General features: G+C 43.9%; 1 protein-coding gene across 17 annotated transcripts in view; it reads left to right on the top strand.

Moving 5' to 3' along the window:
- The window catches only part of ABLIM1 (actin binding LIM protein 1), an 899,845-nt gene that overhangs the window by 618,837 nt on the left and 262,049 nt on the right, over positions 1 to 18,959 (top strand). For all 17 annotated transcript variants that reach the window (XR_015295979.1, XR_015295980.1, XM_086922894.1 and 14 more), the window contains exons 5-6: positions 9,715 to 9,841; positions 12,261 to 12,354. Coding sequence is in view for 15 of the 17 variants with exons in the window: in XM_086922894.1 (XP_086779020.1) it covers positions 9,715 to 9,841; positions 12,261 to 12,354 (221 nt within the window). In the remaining 2 variants the exon portion in view is untranslated. The remainder of the gene's footprint in view (positions 1 to 9,714; positions 9,842 to 12,260; positions 12,355 to 18,959) is intronic.

Raw genomic sequence — 18,959 nt, 5'->3', positions numbered from 1 at the left:
GCGCAGGTGAGCCGCGCGCCCGCCCGCGACCGTTAGCGCTGCGGCAGAATAGCCGCCGCAGCGAAGGAGTTAAGTGAGTTAATTTTAGCTAGTAAATTGAGTTGTAATAATCGAAGGTAAATAAAGTGTTAGAATGAGTCGTGCCATTCAAGACAAGTAAAATGGCATTTAGATGGAATCATGTAATTCTCGATGTTCATTGTAAATGCTTAATAAAGTAGCTCATATGTAATGTAATGCATTCGATTTCACCATGTTAAAGTCTGCTTATGTAGAAATGATTTGATTGTGTCTTAAAATGCGATGAAATGTAGTGCTTGCAGATGCAACATTTATAAATACGTGTTTAATTTGATGTCAAAGGCCTATATTGAGTATTTACTCTTTCATGCTATGAAAGGCCTATTCGTATTTCTTATGTTAGCTGGGTTGTGTATGCCTGTAATGCATTTTCCCCTGGTAAAGCTCGCATTTGGAGGCAGTCTGCGAAATTCATGTGCGTGCAAGGTTGTTCTGTTCACATGTTTCTGTTGCAGGTGCAAGGAAGCCTTCCTTGTTAGTTAGACTAATGCCTTTTGTTTTAGGAGTTAGGCATGGAGGAGACCTGTTACAAAGTATTTACGAATGCCGATAATTGGGAGCCAATATTCTTTCTCGCTGAGAAAGCCTGAGACCCATGGACACACCAACCGTTGTTGGACAGAGTACAACTTTTGGTGGAAAATTACCTACGAAAGGTGCTTGGCCAGAGGAGGCGTTTCATGGGCATGTTCTATCAATTGTGCATCTTGTATTAAGGACAGTGCCCCAGGGGATGAGGGGAGAGCAGATAGAAGGGCAGAAGGAAGGGATTGGTTCTTAGAGGGAAGTTTTAGAACAAACTCTGTAGTTTTGCCTACTGACCTTTACAACGTGAGTGTACTTCTTAGGAAGTCTTCACGAGCTGACACCTTTTTGATCTTGCCTGGAAAATGCTAAGTAGAGATTCAACTTTAGGGATAGTGTAGGGATAGATTAATTGATTTCTTCTACAGCTACTAATGAAGACTAATATAGATGTTGGGGCAGTTATTGCCTGTTTAGTATTTTTGGAGTTCATTCTTTTTATGCTGTACCAGATTAGACTGATTCGTAGGATGGGCTGTGTATTAGTGCCTATGTACTTTTTCAACCTCATCATGAGGTGCCTGTATGTTCAGTTATTTTGGGCTTTGTAATAAAACCCTAAATTGGATTTCAAAGGGGCTTGCATCACCTAACGGGCGGGGCTAACCCTTATATGGAATATCAAGAGAACTGAGGTCCTGCTTTTTTGTCCCCTGTGTCTTTTTTGTTGTTGTTATTTGTTGTGTTTTTCGTTGGCAGACAGGATGGTCAGTAATAGAAAATAAAGATGACTATAATTATTTTGTTTGTGGCAGGAGTACAGGGCAGATCATAAATCTCATTTAAGTAGCCAGAAATCGAAGGCTTCCACATTAAACTATGCTTTAAGGATGCCTATCATATGCTCCTCAGTTGGTGTTAGTTGGGAATTACAAAAGGGCAGTTTGTACATAACCTGAACATTTGACATCATGACCACAATGCTCTTGGAGGCAGCCTTTTGTGCAGATAACTAGAAATCCGCTTTTTGAGATTACACTTATTGTTGCTGCTGATTGCAGAAGTAAGAGTGCGCCGGATGTGCAAAAAGAAGTTCACATACTGATGGTTCTGCATCTCCGGTGCATAGGATGAAAATGTTTCACATCTCTACTGCTTGTGCAAGGCTGTTTAGATAGATCACAGTAGCTGGCTAAAGAACAGGGGGCATATTATCAAGCCTGTGCGCTAAAATTATCGCCGCTTTATCGGCCGAAAACGGCCGATAAAGCGGCGATAATGGGAATTCCAATCGAAGCCCATGTTAGATGTCTTCACATCTAACATGTGCTTCGATTGGAATTCCAAAGAGCATATTATCAAGCCCATTATCGCCGCTTTAAAGCGGCGATAATTTTAGCGCACAGGCTTGATAATATGCCCCAGGATTTGAGAAATGGCAGCTGGCCGATTTAAACAAGCAGTTGCCCTCTTTTACGAAGGTCACAATTGCAGCTTCTAGGGTGTGTGGTCAAATCTATAGATAGAACATGATGAAACTTTTGAATTGTGGAAATATCTGTGCTGCACAACATGCCCCTCTCTGCAGCTGTAGACACAGACCTTGGAGAAGACCTAAGACTCCAGAGATTCTCCAAAAAGAAAACCTACAAGAGAGTCTTGACTGGCATCGCCCTGAGAATTTGTAACTCTCTCTCCTCTAAAATGAAATGGAATGAAATACCAACATTTGTAAAGTGCACAGCTACCTCCAGAGAGGTGTCCCAGCGCTGGTGGCCCTCAAGAAAATTAAGGGAACAGGATTATTAACCTGCCACCGGGGATCGAACCGTGAACCCTGTGGTCCAGAGTCAGGCACCCTAGCCGCTGTGCCACACCTCTGAAACCAGACTAATTCCTCAGCTGCATTTTTTAAGAAAGAAGTTAAAACTACTCATTAACACATTTCTTCCCAAAATCCTTGGAATATCGTCTCACTGAGCTTATCAGGACTCATCAACTTCACTCTTACGGCTCGCTTGTTGTTTTAGTGTCTGATTTATCTGTCCCATCATTGTGGGGATCCTGCCCTCATTGGGGATCTTTCATATCATATACTGTTTCTCAATTATTATAATCTTGATTGTATATGTCTCTATTCTTTAATATGTGTAAAGCGCTCTGATACTCATGAGGGTCTTGTTTGCGCTGTATAAAACCTTCAAAGAAATAAAAATTGGTTGAGGCAGATATTTAAGTGTGGGGGATATTACAGCCCAGACCGATAGTAATATATTTGTGTTTTGTATGTGAGTTGTATAGATTTCATTAGCATTTAGTGAATAAAGGGCAGTCAGTGCACACATGTATTAGTCGTTTTAAGATTGCATAACAAATGTCTGTGCTGATTTCATATTGTAATGATTTTTATAATTCATGCAATAAATACTATTACTTGACCTAATTTGGAGGCAGGTTGGTGCTTTCATCTACCAAAAGAGCACTTTTAGGTTTTCACTATAGGTGGGCAAAATGTTCATGCAAATCTCAAAATATGAAATTCAACATTTTTTGTTTTTTTAGTGTGTGGAATCATGGTTATTCCACAGCTCCAAAGTTGAAAACAAGCATAAGTAAAGCCAATGGTTCTTGAACTGGCTGGCAGCATTTTGGCTTTGTCAATGCCTGTGTTTTGCATGGAGTGTGTAAAGCTTTATTGCTGGGGGGGCTGCAGGGCCTTCGCAATTCTTGCAAAAACGTTTGTAAAAGCAAAAATATGTGTTTGTGCTCAAAAAGTCCATATTGCAATTCCAGTCCTTAGCACTGCTACATTGTGTGCTTGTTTGCGGAAAGCACTCTTTGTGAGAGATCACAATGCATTTATTCACAGTAAAGTTAGCCAGTGGCTGAAGTGGGCTGACCACTGCCCCATGCACTATGCCATAGTGGTGGAAGAAAATGTGAATGACACAACAACATACCAATAGAAGAAGAGTGCTAGCTGACATCCTCGAAAAGCAAACACACACACACATTCTCTCTCTCTCTCTCTCTTTCTCTCTCTCTCTCTCCCCTACCACTCCCTCACCCAAAAAAGAAAGCCCAACACATTTGGTTCTATGAGCAGGATAGTAATATATTTACCTTAATAACAATTTCAGTAAGGTATATAAATTGCCTGGACCCTTAAAGAGCACTTAAAAGCAACTTCCCCAGCAGGGGACCCTGCGTGCAGTGCCTGTCAGCAGGGTCCTCCTAGCGAAAAACGAGGCAAGTGCCACGCTCAAGCTTCCTACTGGGGAACTTACCTTGAGCCACTGTCAGGGACCCGACAGTATTATTAACTAAATGCAATTACCATTAAGGTAATTACCTTGGCCGACTTCACAGAGTAATGAAAGGCACACAATTCCCTTGTTGCACGCATTCCTTAACGCGCTGAATGAGGAATTCTTGTGCTGCAGGGCATTCTGCCACCATTTCACCTTTTTAAAATTTGGCGCAGGCCAACGTGAAACCAGTGCAAACTGGCAGAATTGCCCACATTATTACATCTTCATACTGCTGATTTCTTTTTTAAACAGAATTTCGCCCATCTCTTCACTTTCGGGGTGGGGGAGTAGTCTTTTTTTAGGCCTCCCAAGGGTTCAGTCTCCTTTTTTCCCTGCTGAAGAGGTGATCAAGTGCTCAATAATCAAAAATAGAATGGGCACTTGTTTCTACAAAACCATTGGTTTGTATTCGAAAACCCTCATAGACATCCTGGTATTGTCGTTTGCGGTGTATCTTTTCTCCGCCCCATCAGGAGTCATGGCGTATTCATCGGGTGATCGATTGACGTGCTGGGTGCCTGCCTCACCTGAGGCTACCTCTGGTGCAAGTAGAAGTGTCCAGAGATCAAAAGGATATATGTGAAGGAATAGACTAAAAATAGTGTCTAATCAAAAAAGGGTTGTTTATTCTGGATAGTTAGGCACTAAGGCTAAAAAGGAATTGCGATATGTAGGTAGTCAAGTTACTGGGCTACCATATCTTTTGGGGGACTTGTCGACATGTTTCAGCTCGCTCGGCCCGGTCGGGTCTATGGAGCTTTCGTCAGGACAGAAAAAACGTATGTACAAACAAACAAAGAAAAGTTTAAGAAATTAGCTTCACACAATTTGTGTGGGATTCAGTGTTTGAGGAATGGGAAGTTCCCATGTTGTGGAGACAAAAACCGACACAGACTATTGTTAAGGTCGGTACTCTATTCAGGTGAGTAGACAGTAATACAGGATTCTATGGGGAGCACTATTGCTTTACTCCAAATATAGAATGCACGCCAACATTGTGGCATTCACACAGTGAGTACGAAGAAAAGGAAAACAAATTTGGTCTGAGAAGGAAGTGCAAAAAAGTGGCGATTCTAAGGACGTAATAGCCAAGGCAACAAATAATTACAAAACATACAGGTACATCACATGCACAGTAGGTCAAATGGTCGCTGATCTATTTTTGGACGGGGAGTTGGTAGTCTAAGTGCCCCGCAATCGTCTGTTAAGTGGAAAATAGTGCATGGTCGGTGGTGGTAGTTATTTGATGAGTCATATTGGATTTTATTAAAGGAGACGTGAATAGTGACTTGTGAAACCCTTTTAGATGGATAAAGTTTTAAATACCTGTTTTGCGCAAGGTGAGCACTTCAACAGGGGAACCAGAGTCGCATATGGTAATTTACTGTCAAAGTAAAGATGGGCCCATTGATTAGTACAGTGATTGGTCTTACCCGTTTTGCTGGACAGCGGTGTGCTACCATTCTTACCCATGAGGTACAGCTTTGTGTCCCTTGTGCTGACTCTTCCCCTGGCTATGGGCTGGACTATAGATTTCAGTCTTTTATATTGGTCTTGAACACAAAGAAGGGACAACTCTATGTGTTTGAATAAGTACTAGTAAAATGGAGGATATTCAAGGCAATGTTGTTTTTTCAGTAGAACTGATGCCAAGGAATATGATCGTTCATCCCCAGTATGTCTGTTTTGAGGCGGTCTACCCATCTTTGCTCTTTTTCGAAAAGAGTTTGCTCTGCATTCTGGCTTTTGGATTGGAGCATTTCAATGACTGTCCATCTGAGTTCATCGCAGGTATGACCTGCCTCTACAAAGTGAGTACATAGTTTAGTGTTGTTTTTCTTGAGTCTGATGTTACTCCTATGTTCTCCTATGCGGAGTTTGACTTTGCGACAAGTCATGCCTACGTATTGGCGTTGGCAGGGACAGGTGATTAGGTAGATTACGTGGGTTGAGTTGCAGTTAGTGTGGCTTCTTTGAGTCCACAGTATGTTGTCTGTTAATTGCAGTGTCTTGGTGGTATTCGTGAACTTGCAAACTCCACATGTGCCACAAGGATAGTGGCCAGTGATTGGGGTCATGTTTATATCTCTGATGGTAGACTTGAGTGGTTTATTCCTTGGCCTAGTGTGCACTAGGACGTCTTTGATGTTTTTCGTCCTTCTGTTCGCAAATCTGGGTTTGGGCCAATTGAATTTGCCTGAAGTAAGTATTTGCCAGTTTTTTCTTATGAGTTTTTGAACGTCATAGGTTGCCGGGCAAAAGGTGGTGACACAAGTGACAAGATCTTTTATTGGTTCTTTGTTGGTGTTCTGTAGGAGGCATTCTCGGGGCTGATGTTTAGCACATTTTTTTTCATTTGGAGATTACTGCTGGAGTGTAGTCTCTGTTGCGTAGCTTACGACTCAGTTCCTGTGCTTGTTGTGTATAGTCTTCCTTCTTACTGCAGTTGCGTTTATGCCTCAAAAATTGACTATAGGGAAGATTGTCTCGCAGAGGGCGTGGATGGTAGCTGTGATATGAAAGCAGACTATTTTTTGCTGTTGGTGGAAGATTAGAAACAAAAACGTTCACGAAACCAACAGCAAAAAATAGTCTGCTTTCATATCACAGCTACCATCCACACCCTCTGCGAGACAATCTTCCCTATAGTCAAATGCAAAAAACGTGCTAAACATCAGCCCTGAGAATGCCTCCTACAGAACACCAACAAAGAACCAATAAAAGATCTTGTCACTTGTGTCACCACCTTTTGCCCGGCAACCTATGACGTTCAAAAACTCATAAGAAAAAACTGGCAAATACTTACTTCAGGCAAATTCAATTGGCCCAAACCCAGATTTGCGAACAGAAGGACGAAAAACATTAAAGACGTCCTAGTGCACACTAGGCCAAGGAATAAACCACTCAAGTCTACCATCAGAGATACAAACATGACCCCAATCACTGGCCACTATCCTTGTGGCACATGTGGAGTTTGCAAGTTCACGAATACCACCAAGATACTACAATTAACAGACAACATACTGTGGACTCAAAGAAGCCACACTAACTGCAACTCAACCCACGTAATCTACCTAATCACCTGTCCCTGCCAACGCCAATACGTAGGCATGACTTGTCGCAAAGTCAAACTCCGCATAGGAGAACATAGGAGTAACATCAGACTCAAGAAAAACAACACTAAACTATGTACTCACTTTGTAGAGGCAGGTCATACCTGCGATGAACTCAGATGGACAGTCATTGAAATGCTCCAATCCAAAAGCCAGAATGCAGAGCAAACTCTTTTCGAAAAAGAGCAAAGATGGGTAGACCGCCTCAAAACAGACATACTGGGGATGAACGATCATATTCCTTGGCATCAGTTCTACTGAAAAAACAACATTGCGTTGAATATCCTCCATTTTACTAGTACTTATTCAAACACATAGAGTTGTCCCTTTGTTGTGTTCAAGACCAATATAAAAGACTGAAATCTATAGTCCCGCCCATAGCCAGGGGAAGAGTCAGCACAAGGGACACAAAACTGTACCTCATGGGTAAGAATGGTAGCACACCGCTCTCCAGCAAAACGGGTAAGACCAATCACTGTACTAATCAATGGGCCCATCTTTACTTTGACAGTAAATTACCATATGCGACTCTGGTTCCCCTGTTGAAGTGCTCACCTTGCGCAAAACAGGTGTTTAAAACTTTATCCATCTAAAAGGGTTTCACAAGTCACTATTCACGTCTCCTTTAATAAAATCCAATATGACTCATCAAATAACTACCACCACCGACCATGCACTATTTTCCACTTAACAGACGATTGCGGGGCACTTAGACTACCAACTCCCCGTCCAAAAATAGATCAGCGACCATTTGACCTACTGTGCATGTGATGTACCTGTATGTTTTGTAATTATTTGTTGCCTTGGCTATTACGTCCTTAGAATCGCCACATTTTTGCACTTCCTTCTCAGAACAAATTTGTTTTCCTTTTCTTCGTACTCACTGTGTGAATGCCACAATGTTGGCGCGCATTCTATATTTGGAGTAAAGCAATAGTGCTCCCCATAGAATCCTGTATTACTGTCTACTCACCTGAATAGAATACCGACCTTAACAATAGTCTGTGTCGGATTTTTGTCTCCACAGCATGGGAACTTCCCATTCCTCAAACACTGAATCCCACACAAATTGTGTGAAGCTCATTTCTTAAACTTTTCTTTGTTTGTTTGTACAGACGTTTTTTCTGTCCTGACGAAAGCTCCATAGACCCGACCGGGCCGAGCGAGCTGAAACATGTCGACACGTCCCCCAAAAGATATGGTAGCCCAGTAACTTGACTACCTACATATCGCAATTCCTTTTTAGCCTTAGTGCCTAACTATCCAGAATAAACAACCCTTTTTTGATTAGACACTATTTTTAGTCTATTCCTTCACATATATCCTTTTGATCTCTGGACACTTCTACTTGCACCAGAGGTAGCCTCAGGTGAGGCAGGCACCCAGCACGTCAATCGATCACCCGATGAATACGCCATGACTCCTGATGGGGCGGAGAAAAGATACACCGCAAACGACAATACCAGGATGTCTATGAGGGTTTTCGAATACAAACCAATGGTTTTGTAGAAACAAGTGTCCATTCTATTTTTGATTATTGAACATTTACCCAGGGGAAATGAATGGACTCCTAATCCTCTTCCCTCCCTTTTCTGATATAAGAAGTGATCAAGTGCTTCATCTGCTGAGCAGGGAGTTGAGTTTTCAGTTCACTATTTGAAGAGGCAGCCACGTGTCTTCCCCTGCCGAGAAGGTACCACACGTTTTCACCTGCAGAAGAGGTGGGCATGTGTTTTCACTCTATAAGAGGAGCAATATGAATTCCCCCACTGAGGGGCTGAGTGTGTATGTCCACTTTACAGGAGTGCTAAGAGGGGATTCTTGGCAGTGATGAAAAGCTGCTTTCCCCTCTTCAGCCTTATCCCCTTTCTTAATGATGGCTGGTCTAAGAGGGTTTGCTACCCACAGTGAAAATGCCCACGTAAATCCCATGGCATCTTTCACTTCCATAGCACACACACAAATAATCAATCCAATGTTGTTTTGCCTATTGTAAGCACCATATATTCGTTTTACATTAAAAGAGTAATCTCATACATCCCATTGCCCCAGGTAAATGTCTGGATAAGGAAAGAAGTAGGGCAGACCCTATGGCTAAGCACACATTGTCTGGATAGTAGAAACATGGCAAAGAGAGGGGGGCCTGTCAGGCAGAGGTATGGGGCAGGGTGATGGATCTGGGCATGCAGGATTCTGGGAAACAAAGCAAAGGTCAAGGAGGGAGCTGCCGTGGACCTGGAGGAAGCCATGTTGATGCGAGATGGGGTGCTGCACTGCGATGGGACACAGAGTGGTTCATGGACGAAGAGGGAGGAAAGACCTGCTATGGGGTCACTCACTGCTTCTCTACTCCACTTAGAACTAGTGATGGACTGGCCTGTCGGGCAACCTGGCACTGCGAAATGACACCGCTTGAATAGGCTGGTGTGTTGGTCATGTATTAACTCAGAGGTTTGCATTAGAGCTCTGCCTCCCTATCAGAAAGGAGAGGTGCTGTAGCTAACGTCGGGGAGTAAATTGCACCGAAGCCAATGAGATTCTGCCTGTAGTTGTGATGGGCTCAGATCCGTTCTGCCTGAGTGCTATTTCTCTCTGTCTGATTGTTGGAATCTGAAAAAATTGTTTTTTCCCACATCCTGTTAATGTGCTAAGTATTCACATTTTTTCTTTGCCCTACATTATAGGTTGTGCTGGTTGCGGAAGGGATATCAAAAATGGACAAGCCTTACTCGCCCTGGAGAAGCAGTGGCACCTGGGATGCTTCAAGTGCAAAGCCTGCGGCAAAGTGCTGTCTGGAGAGTATATCAGCAAGTAAGTCACCAGTGAGTCTGTTATTCATCTAACATGAGTTCTTTAGCTGCTAGGGTGGACACTGCAGGGAAGCTGCCAGCACCTTAAGGACAGGCACAATCCACCATCCCCTCTGAAGTATTCTGGGCACATTTAGTTATCTGAAAGTTGCTATGGAGCTGGAGAGCATTTTGTCTTCATATGCTCCCAGGGCCCCTCATTCAACACAGGGACTTCTTTGTTGTTGGTTGGTGAGTTGAGTGCAGTCCCTCCAGGGTGGTGTTCAGCCTCTGGTATGATCATTGCATTTGACAACAGCTGATCATCTCAACAGGGCAGCAAATGATGCAGGAGGTAGCAACACTAAGCATGCCTCTGCTGTCTGTGGATAAGAGCATGGTCACTGGGCTTCAGGTCGCCTGCGAGGAAACCTGAACTGGAACATGAAATTGACTTTCCATGGTGAAAGGGGCACTTGGGCATCAATAAAGAGACACATATTAGCCTGTCAAATGTTTATTCTTGAAAAATCAGTGGCATAGCTGGGTGGGCAGGATCAGGGGTCCCAGGAGACACTTTTTGGGGGGCGGCAGCAGGTAAGCAATTTCGGCGAGTGTAAGGTAAGTGATTTTCTTTTTTTTTACATTTTATTTTCCCTCGTCTTCTGTTGACTAGCTCCCCCCCCCTTACCTGTGGCCGTCACTAAGTGGCAAACTCAGGGACTGCCCCAGGCGGCAAAGGCTCTAGCTTCGCCACTGGGAAAAATGTACTGGATCATTGTGATAGGAGGAGTTTAACAAATGGATTTAAGAACTAGAAGGAATTTTAACAAGGTGAGAACAGGATAGTGTCTTTTCAGAAGTAGAGTGAAGGAGAGCAGTGCTTGAAGAGCAATGTCCAAAATTAAGGAAAACAGAGAAGACAGACAGACACAAATACAAACTGGGGGGACAAGACAAGGACATAGATGTAGAACTTAAAGGAGAAGGGAGGACTATGAGAAAGGTATGGAAATTACTCATTAGGTGAAAACAAACAGTTCTGTGAAGTATTCTCAATTAAGACCATACATTTATTTTCATAACTTAATTACAAGTACAAATGGGAGTGAGTGTATGAAAGTCTTGTTACAGAAGTGATAGGCTTGAAGATGTATAACCAAATATAGATACTGCTCCCTAAAGGGAAGATCGCAGGACATAAACAGGTCTTATAGAGGAATTGTCATGTCCACTGGAAATGCAGCAAAAGAACTGCTGGAGAGCAATTGTAAAACCATATCACAAGTATAGCAGCGAGTAGGTGGCCTCGCTGAGGAGGAAATAATTGGGAAGTGCTTGAGAACTCTTTGAATGAATATCTTAAAACTCCATAACGGTAAGGACAGTAGTGGCTCCTGTTGGGAGTGCTACCGGGCGGTGATGTGGGGCGGGGAGGGGTAGGGTGGGGGGTAGTAAACACCGGAATACGGATGAACGAATTCCGTTGCATGCCTTGCATCGCCAAATGTGATGCAGCGCGCACAACGAAATTCATTTTATTGATTTAATTGTCAACTTACCTGCATTCATCCATATTCCGGTGTTTACTACCCCAACCTGGCCCCTCCCCCACCCTACGTCACCGCCCGGTAGCACTCCCACCAGGAGCAGCTACTGGGTAAGGAGTCTGCAGTATTGCTTCAAAGGGGAGAGGCACACTGGACAACCCTACTTGAATGATTCAACTATTCTAACATGGGTTTAGGTCAGAACATACAAATGAAAGTTGTCCACCTTTAACGCTATCAGGTAGGCAAATCATCAACAGCCTCGATGTGGAACGTACTGGTTGGACTTGTCACTTTGACCACAGATTTCAGCGAAATAAAATCAAGCTGGGGTTGGCCAGTGTGGCTTTATGAAAATCCACGCTGGGGCTTCTCCTCTTAAATACCTTGCTCAGCAGTATGCTTGTAGGACAAGTCTCACCTCTCTTCAAAGTATAACAGGATCAGCATAAAACTAGATGAATTAGACAAATCAATTGAAGATTTAAGAAAATTTAGAGTGGTCAGAAAGGTTTTAAGTAAGAATAATTTAGGAAATGTAGATAATTAAACAGAAGAGGGATGAAAGGCTTAATTTAGGAACTTTCATCCAAGTTGTTAAACTGCAAGCAGGGGCAGAATATAGGGTTTCGGATAAAGGAACAGAGGAACAGAGATAAAGGCAAAACTGCAAGTAAAGAACAAAGTGTAACCACCATGCAGGTCACTAAGGAGGTTTCACCTTGAGTATGATATTCATTTCTGAAATCTACAGCTCCCGAAAGACAAGATTAGAGTGAAGTACAGTGCTACGTTACGGGTTGAGTCCGGTAGAGTATGGTACAGGACGGTACATTATGGTACAGTGTGGTATATTGGACACTCACAGCACACTCCTCTGGATTCTTATAGGGATGGAGCCCCTTACTGTGAAAAGGACTACCAGGTGCTTTTTGGCGTAAAGTGTGAAGCCTGTCACCAGTTCATCACGGGGAAAGTCTTAGAGGTAAGTGCAGTGGTTGCACAGTTTAAGAATGTGATTCCTTTTTTGGCTTTTATTCTTATCTTTTTTCCTCTTTCTTCCTTCTTTATTACCTGCCTTCTTTTCTTCTGTTTACGGTTACAATGACCAACTACACTGGAGTTCTGACTTAAATTCCCTGCACACCGCTTCTGTCCCAAAGCCCCATAGGTGCTATCAACCCTTTGACAATATATCCGCACAGATCACATTGCTCACTTCACGCTAGAAGAACAAAAGAATGACACCGATCGGATTAGATTGAGCCGTATGCTATACACAAGCTCCGAAACGATATAGTATTTGAAGCAAAATATAATATTGCATTGATCAAGGACACATTTTCAAATTATTAAAACCAAATCCATTCAGCCAATGTATTTCTTTCTGATTCGATGTAGGACTTCTTTGAGTATATTGTTAAACAATTTTTTTAACATAGAGAAGGTCTGTTGCATATTTTTAATAGTTCATTCACACAGGTGACATGATACCCTTGTACATTCAAACATTCTGCATCAAGTAAATTTCGTTGTAAACACCTACAACATTGTTGCTCATTTACAAGGTCCTGTCAATGGTGTATTTTATTGTAAAGTGAGTCAACAATACTCAAAGAGGCCCACATAAGCTGACATATTCAGAGTCTATTAGTGTATTGAGTGTGGTGCACAATACACCCGTGGAGTCTTGGCTGAAAGGATTTGATTTGAATGCTTTGAGCATTTGTATAGGATCAATATAATATTAAATTAATTAATTTGGTATCATACACTTTCTGTCTGAACATATCTATGATACATAACATAATCACCAACTTCAGAGAACCAGGTATGGAATGTGCCACTCTTGTCTGATGGTACACTTTCTTTAATGTCCCAAATGAATTCATTTGACGTGACACAACATCTGATAGATACACTTAAGTATGCGCCAAAACACTGGATACATATCTCTTGAAGCACCAGCAGAGCTTGAATAATGCAAAAAAGACATGCATCTGCCTGATGTTCATTTATGTATCTTCTGGTGTTGATTTGTGTGTGGCTGTGCGCAGCATGGATGGATGCATGATGGATGCATGCTGAGTGGCTGGGTGGTGGGTGCATGATGGATGGGTGGATGGATGCATGGAGGATGGATATGTGGCTGGGTGACTGGCTGGTGGGTGCATGGTGGATGGATGGATGGGTGGATGGATGGGTGGGTGGATGCATGGTGTATGGTTGGGAGGGTGGATGGGTGGGTGGATGCATGGTGGATGGGTGGGTGGGTGGATGGATGGGTAAGTGGATGGGTGGGTGAAAATGTTCTCCAGTAGTATCACAGAAATGCCCCAGTGACAAAGGCAGGGAGAAGGAGGGGGAAACCCACACGGCCGCAGGGGAGATCCACTCAGTGCAGAGTACAACAGCCTGGGGATCCACACAACTCTGGGGGTCTAACACTTCCTGGGTGTTAAAACCTTACAAGGCCGCCTGGTCGTACCCCCAGTCATTCAATCCGTCAGACTATCGGAACGGGGGGGGGGGACCTACCTGCAGGGACCATTGGCAGCACAGCTATGAACGGGCCTTTTATTTGTGTCCATTTGATGATCATGCCCAGCAGGGTCCACATTCTCATTACCTACCCCTGGACCCCGACAGGCGAACCAGCGACTCCGTACCAACGCATGGTAGTCCGAGAATTCACACAGTAGGCCACTCACAGTACATGTACACCACAGCCCACATGTAAGCACAGATGAAGGGCAGTTGCCTCAGAGCACTCAGGCACTCACTTCAGGAGCTATATGTTTCGCTCTCCTGTCAGGCTCCCCCAAACCATGGTTAGAGACCCAAAATGTTAGGGGACACAGCCCCTTTATGGTTCAGGGCTCGGCCAATCATCACAGCTGTTTCACGCTTTTGGATCCACCATCACTATGTCACACAGCCACTTCGGGGATCCCCCTGCTCATGCACAGTGACTGGTGCAGGCGAAGCACTGGGAGTAAAGGGGGAGAATGATGAGGAGGTAAAAAAGAGCAGGGGGCCAGCAGGCAGAGCATAGGCTGCCTCTTATGTTTGCAGTTAATCCACTGCAGCTTCACTACACCCTACCGGCAGTCGCAGGGGCCATTTATTTATGCAGTTTTATATAGCGAGAACTTTACCCAAAGGTGTCAGAGCGCTTTACAATAGGACTGGTTACATTACATAAGAGGAATGTTACAAAAGTACATGTTACAGAAGCAAACGAAATAGAAGAAGAGGAATAATGCAGCAATAGATGGCAGTCACTCATAAACAATGCTCCTTGTTCATGCAGTGCCGCGGCAGTGGACCAATAGGCACTGTGCCTCACATGCAGGCACTTACGGCATGACCTGCAGTGGCAGCCCACCAGGGAGGATAACAACGCGTTGTTATGGCGTGCGATTTCAGGGTCTGCGAAGTGATGTTCTGCCCAATAGAAAGCAATGCATTGGCGTTGCTGTAGCTCCCGATGTAACAGTTGACGAGGTAATGTACAATGCGGGGTAAAAGACTCATGGTAAATGCACGCGATGAAAAGGTGCGCGATGTATCGTCATACATCCCTTTCACTGTATCAGGAACAGTTTCCCATTGCAGTGATGGACCATTGAAAATGCTTTTTCTAAAATGTGCAATCTCTGTACACCATAAAGCATTCAAAGTGTACAAAAATCATAAAGTTGTGAGTTACAGTTTAGAAACTTCTCACACTGATAAGGCTAAATTGGCAAATACGATTAAAATACAATAATTGTTTTTCAACTAGTTGTCAGTTCCTGTTATAAATCATTGTTTTTAAAGCATTCAGCAGCTCACGGTTTTTTCATAAAATTTGTTTAAAACAAGGTCCATGGGCAGCCATTAAATTAAGTGTTGTTAGAGGCACTCCATCGATTGCTCCTGGACGAGGCCCGGACAGCCTGGCTTGCTATGCAGAGCTGCATCTATCGGTGGGGGGTAAAGCCAGTGAAACTCTGCACTGGCTCTGTACCAACATGGAACACTGCAAACCTATTGCATACATGACGGGTGGGGTGGTTGACCACACGGGGACTGGGTCACTGCCCTATGCGTTGGTGCATACTACATATCACTATATGCCCAGCCACCTGGCGAAGACCCTGATGCCTTCCAAGATTTCGTGAGGGATTTGCCCACACATACTTTGACAGTCCTAGAACGAGCCCGACTGGATAGAGACATCACTTGTGAAGTGCTGGGTGGCCTGTCTCAACTTCACTCTGGCAAAACTCCAGGAGCTAAGGGCCTCCCGATGGAGTTCTTTAAATCTTATAAGGGGCCACTTATGGACCCTATTTGGAGCATGGTTAAGCAGGGCCAGACTAAGGACATGCTCTCTCCCAATCTCCACCTGGCCGAAAAATGTAGTCATACCCAAACATGAGTTTGAGGTGCTCTTCCTATCACCAGATCTACCTCCTCAACATAGAGGTTAAGATATGGGCTACGGCCCTGGTCATCAGTCTTTCTGTGATTACAACCTTGAATCACGATGATCAATCAGGCTTCAAGCCTAAGAGGGCCACACGGCATAACATCCGGCATCTGCACAATGCATTAGCACTAGCTTATAGGCTACCAGGAACCCATACACTCCTCCTAGTGGACTTCCACAAGGCGTTGGATTCTGTCCGGAGGGACTATCACCTGGACCTGGCTATTATATACCGATCTCTAGGCAAGAGTGAGGGTGGGAGGTTCGCTGTCTGCCCAAGTCCCAACATACAGGGGTACAAGGCAGGGAGGCCCCTTGCCCCCCTTACTGTTTGCAATTGCATTCGAGCCCCTAGGGGGATGGTTATGGATAGGCACCCAGGTAAGGAGCCTCGAATGGCCGCTGGAGGTTTCAGACAGGGTTGTGCTGTGCACCAACGATGTTCTCAGTTTCTAGACAATCCACCTGACTCCATACCCAGACTCCAAGTGTTTCAGATCCTAATGATTTTCAAGACTTTTTCTGGGCTTACCATTAACAAATTCAAATCCTCAGTATACCCCATAGTGTGCCCCCCCCATCAGCGCTTGATTGGGCAGCTGGCATACAGATTCGTCGAGAGAGCTTCCATTACTTGGGAGTGTATGTGACCGACGATTCCTCCCATGCTTGGGACCACAAAATGAAGTCTCACCTAGACAGGATGTCCAGAGATCTTAATTTCTGATTGACACTGCTGCTATCCATCCTGGGGCAGTCAGCTATTTACAAAATGGAGGTTCTGCCCAGTCTACTGTAACAGCTGTAGAACTATACTTTCTCAACCTCAGTCTTCAAGAGAATGGGCATTCTGCTGCGGGATTTCCTGTGGAGGAATCATGTCCCAATGGTCGCCCTGTCTAAGTGTTATAAATCCCCTTACGGTGGAGGCATTGTGACCTCATATATATTACCCTACTACAGGGCATCTCATCTCATTGGTATTAATTAATAGTGGTTCAACAACTTGGCAAACCCCGCCTTTGGCATTGAGCGGTCGGAAATGCAGGAAACCCCCTAATGCATTTGCTATATGAGGTGTGGGGTCCTCCAGATCACATTCCTGCAGCCACAAAAGTGACTTTCCAGCTTTGAGTGGAGACTCATAGAGCCCTGGGGTGGGCAGGATGCCTGACAAAGAAAACTCTGTGTGGTACAGCGCCCACCTGCCATAGGTTACAACCCTGGAGAGCTTTAAATCTTGGAATATTATTGGTATCTCTAAGTTGGGGATTGTCATGTTATCCACATTGAAATCCTTCTTGGAATGCAGTCCGAATAGGACCTGCATTGCTCACAATTATTCCGCTATGTGCCACTAAGGCACTCCCTCAACAACTATCTATAAGGGACTCTCGGATATTCCGGATTACAGCCCGCATGAGGTCAAAATCCTCATGGAGGAACTTTCCAACACAAGATCTCGCAGAGGTATCGATCTCTTCTGGTTAACATACCTGACTCCTTTGCTTGAGAAAAGCCTGAGTGGGAGATTTGGGACAACTGACTGACCATGATTAAAGAGAAATCTGCGTATCCCCCGTGAAGCTGTCATTGCCTTGCAGTTTCACTGAATACAGTGGAAATACCTACACTTGGTCTACTATACTTGGGAGAGACTATGGAGGATGGGGTGTTTGCCACACTGACCTGAATGCTCTGTCTATCCTGGATCCTAAGCTGGTTCTCCTTCACATTACCGAAGAGCTAGATACTGACTGATACAGCATCACCCTGTTGTGGCTAGGTCTACTGGTAGCAAAGATGGATGTCACCAGGGTCCTTGAAGCAAAGAGGGATATCACTGGGGTCCTTGGAGCAAAGAGGGATATCACCGGGGTCCTTGGAGCAAAGAGGGATATCACCAGGGTCCTTGGAGCAAAGAGGGATATCACTGGGGTCCTTGGAGCAAAGAGGGATATCACTGGGGTCCTTGGAGCAAAGAGGGATATCACCAGGGTCCTTGGAGCAAAGAGGGTTATCACCAGGGTCCTTGGAGCAAAGAGGGATATCACTGGGGTCCTTGGAGCAAAGAGGGATATCACCAGGGTCCTTGGAGCAAAGAGGGATATTGCCAGGTCCTTGGAGTGGCGGAAATGTGGGTGAGGTCATTGAAGGAGCATGGAGATTCCTGTCTACAAAGCCTCTTGTCTTTCTCTAGATGAGGAAATATAGACGTATGATGGCAGGACCTGCCGGAGGGTTATCAGGGAGGGGGGATTGGACATTGGGGTCTGAGAGGTCAAATGCTGGCTAAGATGTCCTCAAGAGCAAAGGATGTGTGATGCCACTTCCATTTCCAGTATGCTTTATGCGAAATCGCCCCATTATAAGTAAGGCTCTCTGATTTCTGTTTTTACTCATTTTTACAGCTAAATATAGACAGAAAAACATTTATTTTCGTCTGTATTTATTTTTAAATGTGGATAAAAACGGAAATTGTGTGCTTTTTGAGTAATTCTAAATACACTCTGCCATGACTGCTCGGACAGTAGCTGCGTGGATTGATAGGTAAGGGACTTAAAAAAGAAAGGAATTTTAGTTAAGATGGTTAAACAGCAGTAGTAGTAGTAAGTATTTATTTGTTGATTACTTAAAATCATTACAATCAGCAAAGTACATATACAAAATAAAATTAGATTAAAAAAATAAGCAACTACAGTGTACATTTATATCCAAGCAAAAATCTACAACTAAGCCATAACATAGTTTATTTAACCGCAAATGATCAGCATGCAAAAGTAAAGTGCATTGTGCCAGCAGCTATAATTTAGAGTATACAATACATTACTCTAAGAAAGACTTTATAACAATGGCAACCGTGAAGATAAAAAACGCCCAATAAAATAACATTTGTATGTATGTATGTATGTATGTATGTATGTATTGTGCACTTGTATAGCGCAGACTGTCACCCAAAGGGTATCCTGGCGCTCTGACTGAACGTAGCTAAGTACATGCATACACAAATTACCCTGCTCTAGGAAACAAGTAGGTCTTCAGGCTTCTCTTAAAGGGTAGGAGTTCGCAATGGCTCCTCAATGAAAGCGGGAGAGAATTCCACAGCTTAGCAG

Source organism: Lissotriton vulgaris, chromosome 5, assembly GCF_964263255.1.
Source record: "Lissotriton vulgaris chromosome 5, aLisVul1.2, whole genome shotgun sequence".
NCBI lineage: Eukaryota > Metazoa > Chordata > Amphibia > Caudata > Salamandridae > Lissotriton > Lissotriton vulgaris.
This window is presented reverse-complemented; position numbering and strand designations above follow the sequence as displayed.